This window comes from Staurois parvus, unplaced genomic scaffold (genome assembly GCF_062004578.1).
Source record: "Staurois parvus isolate SC_StPar_1 unplaced genomic scaffold, SC_StPar_1.0 ptg000139l, whole genome shotgun sequence".
In the NCBI taxonomy this organism is placed as follows: Eukaryota; Metazoa; Chordata; class Amphibia; order Anura; family Ranidae; genus Staurois; species Staurois parvus.
The window spans coordinates 1,568,426-1,582,042 of NW_028317935.1; the positions used below are offsets into that span (position 1 = coordinate 1,568,426).

General features: G+C 38.8%; 1 protein-coding gene across 5 annotated transcripts in view; it reads left to right on the forward strand.

Annotated features, from left to right (window-relative positions):
* Positions 1 to 13,617, forward strand: part of ADGRG6 (adhesion G protein-coupled receptor G6) — a 239,270-nt gene that overhangs the window by 139,780 nt on the left and 85,873 nt on the right. For 3 of the 5 annotated variants that reach the window (XM_089673509.1, XM_089673511.1, XM_089673510.1), the window contains 2 exons: positions 3,998 to 4,066; positions 11,605 to 11,670. The exons of 1 other annotated variant lie outside the window; for it this stretch is intronic. In XM_089673509.1, the coding sequence (XP_089529635.1) occupies positions 3,998 to 4,066; positions 11,605 to 11,670 (135 nt within the window). The remainder of the gene's footprint in view (positions 1 to 3,997; positions 4,067 to 11,604; positions 11,671 to 13,617) is intronic. One more of the 5 variants, XM_089673512.1, reaches the window with a different exon arrangement.

Below are 13,617 nucleotides of genomic sequence, written 5' to 3' on the forward strand. Positions count from 1 at the left end.
TGCACATCGCACCACGTTTTGTGGGCCGCTTTCGGGGTGTTGTTAACATACGGTTCGCATGAACGGGGTGCTATTCTGATGTGGTGCAGAATGTGCACTGAAAACGCTGTGTCAATGTGAACCAGGGCTTACCACTCTCTAGTTTAAGTAAATCAGCCCCTTTATGTATATATTTAGGTGCAAGACTACATCTCCCAAGAGCCCCAGGGGTCCATGTGGAAAGGGTCCATTCTCACATACACATTTACATATACCCTGAAAACCAAGAGGTGGGGGCAGTGCAGGTGAATACTCTGCTGCCTGTCCTGCTTCACTGAACCCTCTGCACTTGCAAAGGAATTTCTGTTAGAGCTTAATACATAAGGTGACGCTCTATTGACTTTCAACATCCAACCATATGCAAGCAAAAATGCTGTTTATTATTTTCCTTGCGTGGGATTGGGTATTCTTTGCAAAGTGCAATTGCACCACATTCAGTAAGCCCTGGGGAAAATTCCCTTGCAAAGTGCAAAATGAACAGCCGTATTGCCTTAAATCAGCACCATTGCTTGGGGGAAGTTTGGCCTTTTACTTTTCTATTTTGTCTGACTTACGCTGATGAGATCCATGAGATGGTTAGCTTTGGAGCATCTGGAAAATATGTATTTATTAATATTTAGTTAATAATATAAATTCAATACTGACTGTTGAAGTAGTTGTTTTTCCGATGCCAGAGTTTTTTTTTTCTGTGTACATTTCTTATCAACACATTTCTTGACAATTGGACCTTTTTTGATATAGAAGGACTTCATTTAGGCAAACTAAATCTCACAGCTCCTGAAACTGTCTGAAGTACAGCACCAAATCTGATCTAGTGTGAAGTATTTTGGGACATGGTATAAAGTATGATCTACCTATAAAATGATAATAAAGTGGAATAGCAGTGTAGTATTTAACATAAGCAGTTGATTTGAAATATCCAGCCAATTTTGGATGAAGCAGGAAAGGGTTTCAAACTCTGTTGGGCTTTTAGTATTATCCCTGCCTTTTCTCTTAAGCTATAGGGCTAGTTCACAACACAACTGGTGTTCCAGTGCTTTTTATCTGCATCCAAAACACATAGAAAGTAAATTACCTGGTTTTCAATGGCATCGTTCTCACCAATGCTTCTAGTTACTGAAAATGGAATGTGGTAAAATGCACTGGAACGCACCTACACGGAACAAAATAGTATCAAAAACACACCGGACCCCAGTACAGTGAAAAAAACAGGAAAAACTGAAAAAAGCATCTGGAACGCACCCGGAAACGCATCAAAAGCGCACAAACGCACATGCAGAAATGTATCTTGAATGGATCTGGAGGACGTTTTTGTGGTATGAACTAGCCCTCAGAAGGTCGCAAAAGGACCATACAATGTACATTTGGGTGTAATCCTCAGCCCGAGAGTCACAGGTGCAGTACAGAACGCGCTGACAGCAGCTTGTCAAGATCAATGACAGGCTGAAATACACAGCAACTGTACATTCATGTACATGAATCTGGGAGGTACTTGCATACAGGTACATATACTCTGCCTAGAATACAGACTGCATTTGGGGCAGCACATGTATCTCTGTAAGAAAGTACCACTCAGATGTGTGTATAACCGCATACAGACACTGCATATACCAAAGGTTATCTTTACCTTTACCTTGAGGTCATTTTTTTATTGCATATACTACATTGTATGTAATGTAAACTCAACTAAAATAACAGGCAAGTACAGTTTAAAAGGAATTTTGATTCAAAAACAAAAGGTCAGCAAATACAAATAATATTTTAAATGGAATGGAAAATTGAACTAAATCGAATGTTAAGTACAAGAACTTCAGGGTGCTCTTGTTTTTTTTGTTGGATTTGATGTTCACTACATGCACTTAAAGTGGAACTCCGTGTTTAAAGGAGAAGTATAGCCAAAGCTTTTTTGGCTATACTTTATGGATCACAGGAGTGCAGTTCGTTCTGCACTCACTCCTGTGACCCGTTTTCAGCCAACAGCAGGATAAAGCCCGCTGTCAGCTGATATCACAGTGTCGGAAAATATCCCAATCATATGGTCGGGATCCACTAAGAAGCCTAGACTGGCACCTGGCTTAATCTCTCAGGGAAACCGCAGAGAGCCTGAGCCAGCCACTCCCACCCCTCCACAGCCCAATGTTCCAGTGAACGTTGGAGGGGCAGAGCAGAGAGCCAGAGACTTACAGTCACAGCTCTCTGGTCAGAGCAGAGGGGAAGAACTGAATGATTAGCGACGTTTGATCGCTCAGTTCTCACTGCAGAGCCGGCAGGGGACACATGCAGCATTGGATCTATGCTGCATTCACCTAGGTGAATATAATTTTTTTTAAAGCCAATACTTCTTTTTTAATGTCCCTTTAAATAGTTTGGGGCAAGCTGGCCCAAACAAACTATTTACACCACTAACAGGTGCAATTGGGAGCTCTCTATAAACTGTATGTAGCCTCATCTGTATACAGTATACAGTACTGTGTTTCAGCAGTGGGACAAGAACTTCTAGTTCCACCCCAGATACAAAATAGAGACAGAATGAGCATTGCTGAGCCATTCACAGGAAACTTTGTATTCTAGGAATGAATACAAAGTTTCTGATTGCTGGAGGCAGAGAGGCAGGCTTATGGTGTCATGGTCTCCACCTAAGAGGAATCACAGGAAGTGTGGATTTAGGTTTGAATGGTGTTGCTCATAAATAAACTCAGTCCCAGCATCCCACCCAGAATGTGAAAGCAAGTGAGGACGTGAGTATGGACCTCCTTCATTTTTCCCACTAATATATACTATATATATATATATATATATATATATATATATATATACACACACAGTATATATCAAGTCATTGTCACAGCACATATATCTGAGAAAAATGGTCCCGGGTGCTCAGCAAAGCATGAAATACTTGTAATCTAAAGGATAAAGTTGTACTCTTGAGGATCAAAACATGAACACATGAACTTACACTAATGACATTTATTTTCAACTTTTCAACATGGCACACAGTGAAGTGAAATAAAACAACATTTACAAATGCCCTAAAAACCCCCCTCATCATTACCACCCACATGTGATGATACCATCAAGTGCAAAATGCAGGAAGTTGGGTAAACCTTCCAAAAGTGGACTAAGGTAGCCATGAACACCTAACAAAGGCTCTAACCATTCCTTACTCATCCAAACTTGAACAAAAATCTAAAGTAACTGGAGCCAAATAATTTCTTTAAGTCTTCATTGTAAAAAACATTGCTGGTACCTTGTTGTAAGCCTAGAACAAAATTGTAGGACTAGCATGGACTAAGTCATTGAATTTGTATATAAGAATTTAGTTCCCCTTTATAGCAGAAATAAACTCTACCGGGGCGGACTGACAACTCATGGGGCCCCCGGGCAATAGGGGATCATGGGGCCCCTGTGTCCTTGCCCAAACTCAAAAAAGCCTATGAAAAAGGTACCAGGGGCATCTCATGGGGCCCCCTACTGACCCCGGGCCCTTGGGCAGTGCTTGAATTTCCAAATGGTCAGTCCGCCCCTGAACTCTACTAATTTTTTTTCTAATAAAAATGTTTCCCAGGAGCTGTCAGCCATAATGTGCTAGTAGGCACAGCCTATTAGTACATTATGGCAGACTTGCCTGTCACACGAAGCTCTCCAGCACTGTCAGGACTTCTACTGGCCACGGGTGCATCCATCGTCTCCCAGTCTTCCTTCTAGGTTTTGTCTGTTCATCTGCTTGATTGGCCGCAATGCCCTCACTTTCACGCATGTGCATGGGAGTCACATCATCATGCTTTAAATGTATGCTGAGCTGCTTTAAGTTTAAAAAAGTTGACAAAAGATTTAAGTAAAAGTGATTTCACATATCTGCATAACAAAAATGTTGAACACATTGTTTATTAATCACCATCCATTCACCTGCTGTGCTATTCATGCTTTCAACTGTTTGTATTTTGTATTTTACCAGCCACTGTAACACCTGCTTTATCATCTGCTTTCATCACTACTAACATAGCCACGTATAGTCCTGTTCCTGGTAAGAATCCATATTGTATATTGTTGGTTATAAAGTATTTGATGTAGCCTAGATGATTGTAACCATTATCGGATGTTAGCATACTACTTCTCATCTTCTTATGTAAACTTTCAGCTACTGAAATGATATAATACAATATATGTTATTCATATTATAAATATTCTATAGTATATTATAGTATACAATGCCTTGAAAAAGTTTTGATAGCCCTTGATATTTTCCACATTTTGTCATGTTACAACCAAAATTGTAAATGTATTCTATTGGGATTTTATGTGATAGACTAACACAAAGTGGCACATAATTGTGAAGTGGAAGGAAAATGATAAATGGTTTTCAAAATGTTTTGCAAATAAATATGTGAAACGTGTGGCGTGCATTTGTATTCAGCCCCCTTTACTCTGATACCCCTAACTAAAATCTAGTGGAAACAATTGCCTTCAGAAGTTACCTAATTAGTAAATAGAGTCAACCTGTGTGTAATTTCATTTCAGTATAAATACAGCTGTTCTGTGAAGCCCTTAGTGGTTTGTTAGAGAACATTAGTGAACAAACAGCATCATGAAGGCCAAAGAACACACCAGACAGGTCAGGGATAAAGTTGTGGAGACGTTTAAAGCAGGGTTAAGTTATAAAAAAATATCTCAAGCTTTCAACATCTCACAGAGTACTGTTCAATCCATTATCCAAAATTGAAAAGAGTATGGCACAACTGCAAAACTACCAAGACATGGCCGTCCACCTAAACTGACAGACTGGGAAAGGAGAGCATTAATCAGAGAAGCAGCCAAGAGGCCCATGGTAACTCTGGAGGAGCTGCAGAGATCCACAGCTCAGGTGGGAGAATCTGTTCACAGGACAATTATTAGTCGTGCACTTCACAAATCTGGCCTTTATGGAAGAGTGGCAAGAAGAAAGCCATTGCTGAAAGAAAGCCATAAGAAGTCCCATTTGCAGTTTATGAGAAGTCATGTGGGGGACACAGCAAACAACGAAGAAGGTGCTCTAGTCAGATGAGACCAACATTTAATTTTTTGGCCTAAAAACAAAACTCTATGTGTGGTAAAAAAACTAACACTGCTCATAACCCTGAACACACCACCTCCATTGTGAAACATAGTGGTGGTATCATTATGTTGTGGGGATGCTTTTCTTCAGCAGGGAGAGGGAAGCTGGTCAGAGTTGATGGGAAGATGGATGGAGCCAAATACAGGGTAATCTTAGAAGAAAACCTGTTAGAGTCTGCAAAAACAGCCAGAGTTACAATGAAATAGTTTAGATCAAAGCATATTCATGTGTTAGAATGGCCCATTTAAAGTCCAGACCTAAATCCAATTGAGAATTTGTGGCAAGACTTAAAAATTGCTTCACAGACGCTCTCCATCCAATCTGACAGAGCTTGAGCTATTTTGCAAAGAAGAATGGGCAAAAATGTCACTCTCAAGATGTGCAAAGCTGGTAGCAACATCCCCAAAAATACTTGCAGCTGTAGTTGCAGCAAAAGGTGGTTCTACAAAGTATTGACTTGGGGGGGGCTGAATACAAATGCACACCATACTTTTCACATATTTTTTTGTAAAACATGTTGAAAACCATTTATCATTTTCATTCCACTTCACAATTATGTGCCACTTTGTGTTGGTGTATCACACAAAATCCCAATAAAATACATTTATGGTTTTGGTTGTAACATGACAAAATGTGGAATATTTCAAGAGGTATGACTACTTTTTCAAGGCACTGTATTGTGTATCTTTATAGTTTACTGGTACCTACAGTAAGTTTGAGAAAGTGTACTATAGTTCAAATTATAGAATGAAAGCTAACACCTGCCATTTCAATTGATAAGCATCTCCTCTGTCTCCCTAAAAAGTTCACGCCTGACTTTGAAGAACTTGAAGAATGATAATATATTATATAACAAGATTATTTTAGTATTTATATCTCCTCTGCAAATCCAAATAAAGCAAGTAGTGTTTAACTTTACTGATTTAATTTCATTTATAAATTTAGAGCCATTATTAATTAAATTATACTTCAATATTAGTTCTAATCATTTCAGTGTCTGTTAGTTATTGCTAAATATTTAATATAAGAATGTTAATAGCATTTTATAGAATGCTATGAGAAACATTGATGTGAAATATGACAAGGGGGTGGAGAGAGGGAATATTGATGGGATTTGGCTAGAGGAAGTGCTCTATACTCATTCATTTGGGGATCCTTAGCTTTCCCAGATCCCCCAGTGGGTGACTTTGCCCAGGCTTTTCACTCATGATCTTAGGATACACTTGCTTGTGATGCTGGAACACTGTCCTTGCTGCTTCTCACATGCATGAAACCATATTTCAAAGTTATGTGTGCATGATTACTCTGTGCAAAGCATGCATATATGTGTGTTCAATGTGGTACCTTGCAAAGCATGCAATATGGCCTTTTCTTTTTACTTTCAATATTATTTTCTGCCCTCAGTTGTATTACTTTGTGTCTGTAAAAAAAATATATATATTTTTTACAGATATTTCACTACTTAGCTGACATGCATTTAGATTCTAAAGCCCTAGTTCCCAACCTGTGGCACTTTTTTTGTGCGGCCCTCAGGCCTCCTGAAGACATTAGTCTGAGTTTCCCTATTGCACTGTTATAGCAAGTGATTTCCTGCAGTCTTATGTAACAAAACTACAGTCCATGACTGTCACCTGAAGCATGCACGCAGTCGCCAACAACTCCCATAGAATGTTCACATTCTCTTCAGCATGTCCTCAGTCTCTGACCATCTCCTGTATCATGTTCGCAGTCTCTGACCACCTCCTGTATCATGTCTGCAGTCTCCGACCATCTCTTGTGTCACATCTGCAATATGTCCAATAATAAAATAATTTCAATTAATAAAAGATAAAAAATATATAATATATATAATAAATAAATTAAGAAAGAAAGAAAGAAGATGCAGAAGCACTGTCATGCAACATGTACTTTAATGGTATACTGTAGTATACCTTGTTCACATGCTCACATCTTCCGCCATAAATTATACCTAGAGGCTTCTCTAGGGAATCAAACTGTACAAACATTCATTCAAAAAAGCAACTATTATACTCCTGAAGTACCAATATTCCCATAGACAAACATGTGCTTCTCCTTGCTCAATAAGCAGCGTGCTTCCGGGTATTGGAGCGCACGCTGGTTGGCCAGCCCATGGAAGGCAAATGCCAGAACTGGAAGTTTGGAACCGGAAGTGGGGTTTTTTCCTTAATTTAAATTTATTTATATTTGGACATACTGTTGGTTAGTGATGTATTAGTGTTTTTAAGTTGTTCGAGAATCTAGAGCACTGATAACAGGCCACTGAGCGTATGTGATCTATACCTAAAGACCTGCATAACCACTAGTGCCACTCTACTCCTCCCTCCCTCCTTCTCTGACACCCCAATTCCAGCTTCACTGAAGAGGGGTGTGGCTTATTACATTACTATTTAGAAAGGTAGAGGTGAGGTGCCACCAGCCATAGCTCTGAAGAAGGGGCCAGTTCCCCGAAACGCATCAGCTGGCAAAGTCATCCATTCACCAGTTGAAGTTGGATAGCAGACATTTTTATTTTGTGCCTTGTGTGATTTACATGCTATTAGCCCACTTGGCTTGTGAGTATAATTTATGCCTTCCTTTACATTTAATATAGTGGTAAAGATAATGCACTAGACATTTTCACCCTCTCTGTGTTTCTATAGCATTGTATAGTCCCGATTCGAGGAAAGCTGCACCGCCTACCTTTCCAGTTTGGGTTGCTTGTCTCTGACAAAACTCTGTAGCAATATGATGGGTGCCTCTACCATTTCTGAGTGCTAAAGTGTCAAGTTATCTTGTTCATTTCATATCCTGTTGTGTACCTGATATCTTTGACACTGAATATTCACTGAGTTTTATGCGCGGCCCTTTGATGATGTCAACAAGCAAAACCCCTCTTAGAATGGAACATTTAAGATGCAAGCTGTGCTTGCATTGTACAACAATCCAAAAAACTTTATTGTACAAAATAAAATTTAAATCACACAACATATAATCAGCGGTTATATGTTTTTACAGAAGAGAACAAGGTGCTTCTGAGTGCAGTATATTCACATGTTTATTGGTTAAAAACACTTACCGAAGATGATAAGGCTCAGGCATTTGAAAACGTCAATGCAGGGCTCCTGTCTCTGTCTTCTGGAGCTCACTGGTGGAGCTTAAATACGTTTTTTATAAGTTTATTTTTAATAGTCTATTTTATCACTGCCCAGGTTTACATTTTATTATTATCCTTGCTAATATAGCCTCCGGCATTGTTATGTATTAGACAGGGATCTTGTCACCATCTGCCTGATTCTCAATCTATGTCCGGCTCAACCATCTACTATAGTAATCGGTGTGTCCCTCTCCCATTTGTTTTGCCCTGTCCCTGCCTTCCCCTCCTATTTTTTCGGCTCAGTTCACAGTGGGTCATGGTCCTGATGAAGTAGCCATTGTGCATGCTCTGAAATGCGTCACCTCCCACCATTGACGTCACTTCCAAGATGTATGTTCCACATGGACGGCGTGCATTCCATGGCGGCCCAGGAAAAGCGGTGGCCATCTTGGAATTGCACCTGAGCTCCCCCTGCTGCTGCTGCTGGCTGACACAGTGAGCTCCAGAAGACAGTGACAGGAGCCCTGCATTGACATTTTCAAATGCCTGAGCCTTATCATCTTCTGTAAGTGGTTTTAACCATTTTCACCAATAAACATGTGGATGTACTGCACATAGAAGCATCTTCTTGTTCTCTTCTGTCCTGACCAGAGTCTGCTTCTACTCTGGGAAGTGCTGCTCTAGTGCCTATTCCCACTGTCTCCCTCCACTGACCTCCAAGGCAGATGCACCATACGAACTCCTCTTCTCTTCTAGTTATATGTTTTTACATCAATCATAATTCACAAAGTGCACAAAAAAGGAGCGCCAATAAAGTTTTTCTTATTGTTTTACAATGCATGCACAGCTTGTGCCTCAAAAATCCCATTCTAAGAAGTGTTTTGCTTGTCTATATTTTGGGTACGATGGCACTATCCAACTCCACACCAGTACCTATTTTGATGAAGTCAATGGCCGTACTTGAGGCCTCCTATATCAAGAAAGTTTACCACCGCCGCCCTAGAGCATGCACTGCTTAGGAAACCAAATTTGTTAGGAAATGAACCATATGTATATTGGCTTAGTTGTATGTATCTCTATAAGCATTGCGTGTAGTAAATACTATGAGAGTACAATATGACTATTTGGTGTAGTTTGCCAACACAACAGTGTGCTTGCACTTGTGTGTACTCTTTAGTAAATTGGGCCCTATAAACTAGTCTGAGTGTGCTGAAGATGTGTAGGATTACAGAGAACTTAGATTTAGGTAAATGAAGCACACTTTCTGATTTACTGTAGGCACAGCTGCGGTGTTCTGGAGAGCATTATTGGCTTCCTGACTGCTTTCATTTGTGCCCTGAAATTGCTCTTTAATAGTTTTGAGGCGGTAATGGGTGAATGATCAGAGCTGGATTATTTACAACCTAAACACTAGGCTAGAGCTATGTAGAGATCCGGCAGGCTATGCTACAACCTTCATGTTTCTTCAGTAAACCAGGAAAATCGAGGAATTGGTGAATCTGTACACCTGCCTGTGACTTTGGTATTTGAATGGGTCATGTTGCTACAATGTAAATCAAACAAATGGATGGGGGGGGGGGCAACTGCTACTTTTTTCTGTCCCTGTTGAAGACCACCTGGTATAACATTTACAGAAGCATTGGATTTAAAATCATATGACACATTTTAGCTTTAAGTACCTGTAATCACAGCATATGAAGCCCAAAATGCAGAACTGTGTGTAATCTTGTAGATCTAGTAGCAATGCTAGCCATAAATTATGCTACTACAAATTATTACCGTATGTAATAGCATGTGTTCCTCGAATGTACTGGCTTTTCTTGAGTCCCATGAGAGTTATTGAGTGAGCAGTCATTTGTCATGTTTGCTAAGGCTATAACCTGTTCTTTGAAAACTCTTGTGTATTTGTTTTTGCAGAGGAGGATCTCAATGTTTTTGCGTTCCTTCCCTAACCCATTTTAAATTTGTCGATACAAAATAATCTATGGTCATTGGCGATTACATGATTATTTTGTTGCATGATGTGTGTTCATTGCAACCTCCTCCTAGTGAGTGTTATACTTTGCTAACTGTCAAATGTATTTTCTTAACAGATGTGCTTTAAAAGTCCTTTATAACACAAATGTTCAGGTTCAGCTATTTGCTGAGCATGCAGTTTAATGAAAGAGGGTTTTATTTGCGATTTTTCTCAGAAAGACCCAATACACATCTTTCTGCTCCTTTTTTTTTATTTTTTTTGCCTAAAGTTGGAATGTGGTTTGCAACTATTGGCTTCAGTTGAATTCACAAATAATAATACTGAAACATTTACCTTTAAAGCTACACTACAGTCAGCCATAAAAATGTAGTACGACCCCTCCACACACACACACACACACACACACACACTACAGTCAGCCATAACAAATTGGTAGCATGCCTCCTTCCTCATCCTCCAATCCTTGATAATAATGTAGTAATGTTTAATTGTTTGTTTAGTCTAGAGGAGGTTTAAGACTTGGTTGAGACCTATGCGTGTCAGGAACGCACGCAGAATTGTGCAGATTCCCAAAATGCTCAGAAACACACTGCTCTTTAGCAAATGACTGTGGTTGCTATAAATTCATAATAGCACACCCATGTAGTGACCAAACCACATGGTGCCACAGCACCATGCGGCTTGGTGAGGTGCAATTATAAAAAAAGGGTTGTGGACTTTTTCCTGCATTTCTCCTGGGTAAGGCAGTCCATTGAAATTAATAGGCTGCCCCACATGCAAAGTGCACACTTAAATACAAATCCATAGGTCTGAACCTAATGTTAAGTAGAAGAATACTCATCTTATTCCTCGCTCCAGCAGGCTTTTTTCCCCTTGTACAACTAGTCATAAAGAGGTTTCAATGCTTACCTTCTTTATGAGAATTTAACCCTACACGTACTACTAATTTTTTTTGGCTGACTGGACTTCAGCTTTAAAAGACAGTCCTCTATCTCTACAGTGGGAGCTCTATTATTTTAGCTAAATGGTATAGCCCAGTCACTCACTTTAAAGGGAGGTACTGGATTTTGGCACTTTGTTCTTGTTATGTTATCATTTTTCTATTGTGGAATTGTATAGCTCTATTATTATTATTATTAATTTTTTATTTCACGTTAAGAAGCTAGTACTGCACAGCTTGCCTGGCATGTTTTGAGATATTCTAAAATAGCAGTGCTCCCTCAGTAATACAGTAGTTTAATCTATGTAGTATACTGATAGCTAAGTTAACTTTGTGCTTGACTACCCAATAACCTTGTTTTCCATATTTGCTTTTATTGTTTAATCACAACTAGAACTGTAACTATACAGTGGATCCCCAGTAACTACTCAAGCTCACCTGTTATTGTATTTTCCCAGCTACATCAGCATCCACTATGATAACTACTAACATGACTACTAACAACACCAATATTCCAGAAACTGGTAAGAAACCCAAAGTACAATATATATTGTTACACTGTTGCATGTATCGGTGAACATTAACAAATGTATTTCTATACCTCCTGAAGATGATTAAATGCAACAAACTTACATTTTAAAATGATAAATGTCCTTGCTCTTTAATCTAGATTTGTAATAGACTTGTAAGGCTATTTTTAAGAAAATGTCATCAGGTTTGAAGTGTAGTTTCATCCAAAAATCAAAAAGGTGTACTTAGTAATTTGGTGATTTCATGCAGTGTTTCTCATCTTTAGCAGCTAAAGTGTAACTTTAGAGAAAACTTTTTATTTCAGTTTTGGATAGGGTGGAGAAGGTTTAGACCCTCATGCCTATGTCCCCAAATCCAAAATTGTAGAGTAGTTCCTAAAACAAAAGGCCAGAGGCATTCCCCTCACTTTAGGAGATTTACATTAGCGTCTTGTTTTACTCCTGGGACTGGAAGTAAAGAAAATGTCCTCAATGGTACACAGAAAGCAAAAAAAAGAATAGAAAATAATAACCTGGCAGAGGTTTCAATGCTTACTAGCTATAGATTTACTTTAAGTACATTTTAAGTACATTGGTCAGGTCATGTTTTCGGGGATTTCCTTCTCTCTACATTTTGATTTAATACGTGTTGCTGGTTTGCTACAGTCTAAGTCCAATGTCTAAGTCCAAAAATATGACCTTTTAAGAGCACTTTAGGATTTGAGTTGCAAACATTGAATTAAAGTACACAGAATTTTATTAATTTGGTGTTACTGAAGCAGGGTCCATGCTTTTACTGTATGTCCTCAGCTGCCACTCTGCCAGCAGATTAATGTAAACCATTAAAATGACAACCATGGTCTCAACTCCATCCTCAATTTAAAAAGAGAGATTAAATAATTGGGTTGCTTCTCCTGTATTTTACATGGAGGAGAAAGTGATGCAAATGGTTTCTGACAGTTTGGAAATTGTGATGGAAAGTAAAGGTGTGAATTTTTTCCAGTTCAGAAATTTCAGTGCTTGCTGGGATTGCTATTCCACAAACAGCAAAACATTTTCTAACTCTTTAGAGTTGTTGTTATTGCTTCTTACTTTCATCATTTACTGAGGCATGCTTCTTTTTGTGAGTTTGCTATGCCTTGCGCTACATCAAAGATTATTTGAAACATAAACAATTGTTTCCATTTACAGTACATTTCATATCAGTACATTTATCACTATTATGTGCATGTTTTAGTTGTATTATTATATTGAGACTAGACCATTAAATATGGAAAGTTACAAGTATATACATCTTAGTAAAGCGTGCCATTCGACAGTCTATTTTCCTGTGCAAAGTAATGGAAAATTATACCTCTCCCTGAAAGTGTTCTTTTTTTCATAAAATATTTTTACTGAAACTATTCACTGGCTTTGGTAATCTCATATGCAGTGAAGTGGAATATTGTCTAGTATTTTGCAGCAGAACGTACATTAAATATATTTGGTTGTATGTATGTATATATATATACCCCCACACACACCATATATTTATAGAGAGAGAAATCAGGCTTAGCATCATTGGTAATGTGTATATTATGTACAAGTAACAGTTTTTTTTCCAATCCATTTACTGTATGGCATAACACATGCAGATCGGCAGGAACTCAACGTTCCTGCTACATTTCCCATCAGAATGAAGAGAAACCCTGTCACTCATTCCTCTGCAAGCTGGCAGCTGCAAATGCAAGACTCCAGAATAAAAGGTGTACGAAGCATAGGAATAATCTCTACTCCAATTGTGTGGCCAATAAAACAAAGACCTACATCATCGGAGAAAAGTAGCACATCTAAAACGGCAGTCAACTTCTGGTTCTTGACCATGACGACTCAGTCTTCTTCTACAAATCAAAGAGCAACCACAGAAAACAGGCTCTTGGAAGCTATCAGAGAAGAAATGTCAACTCAAGAAGCATTGTCTAA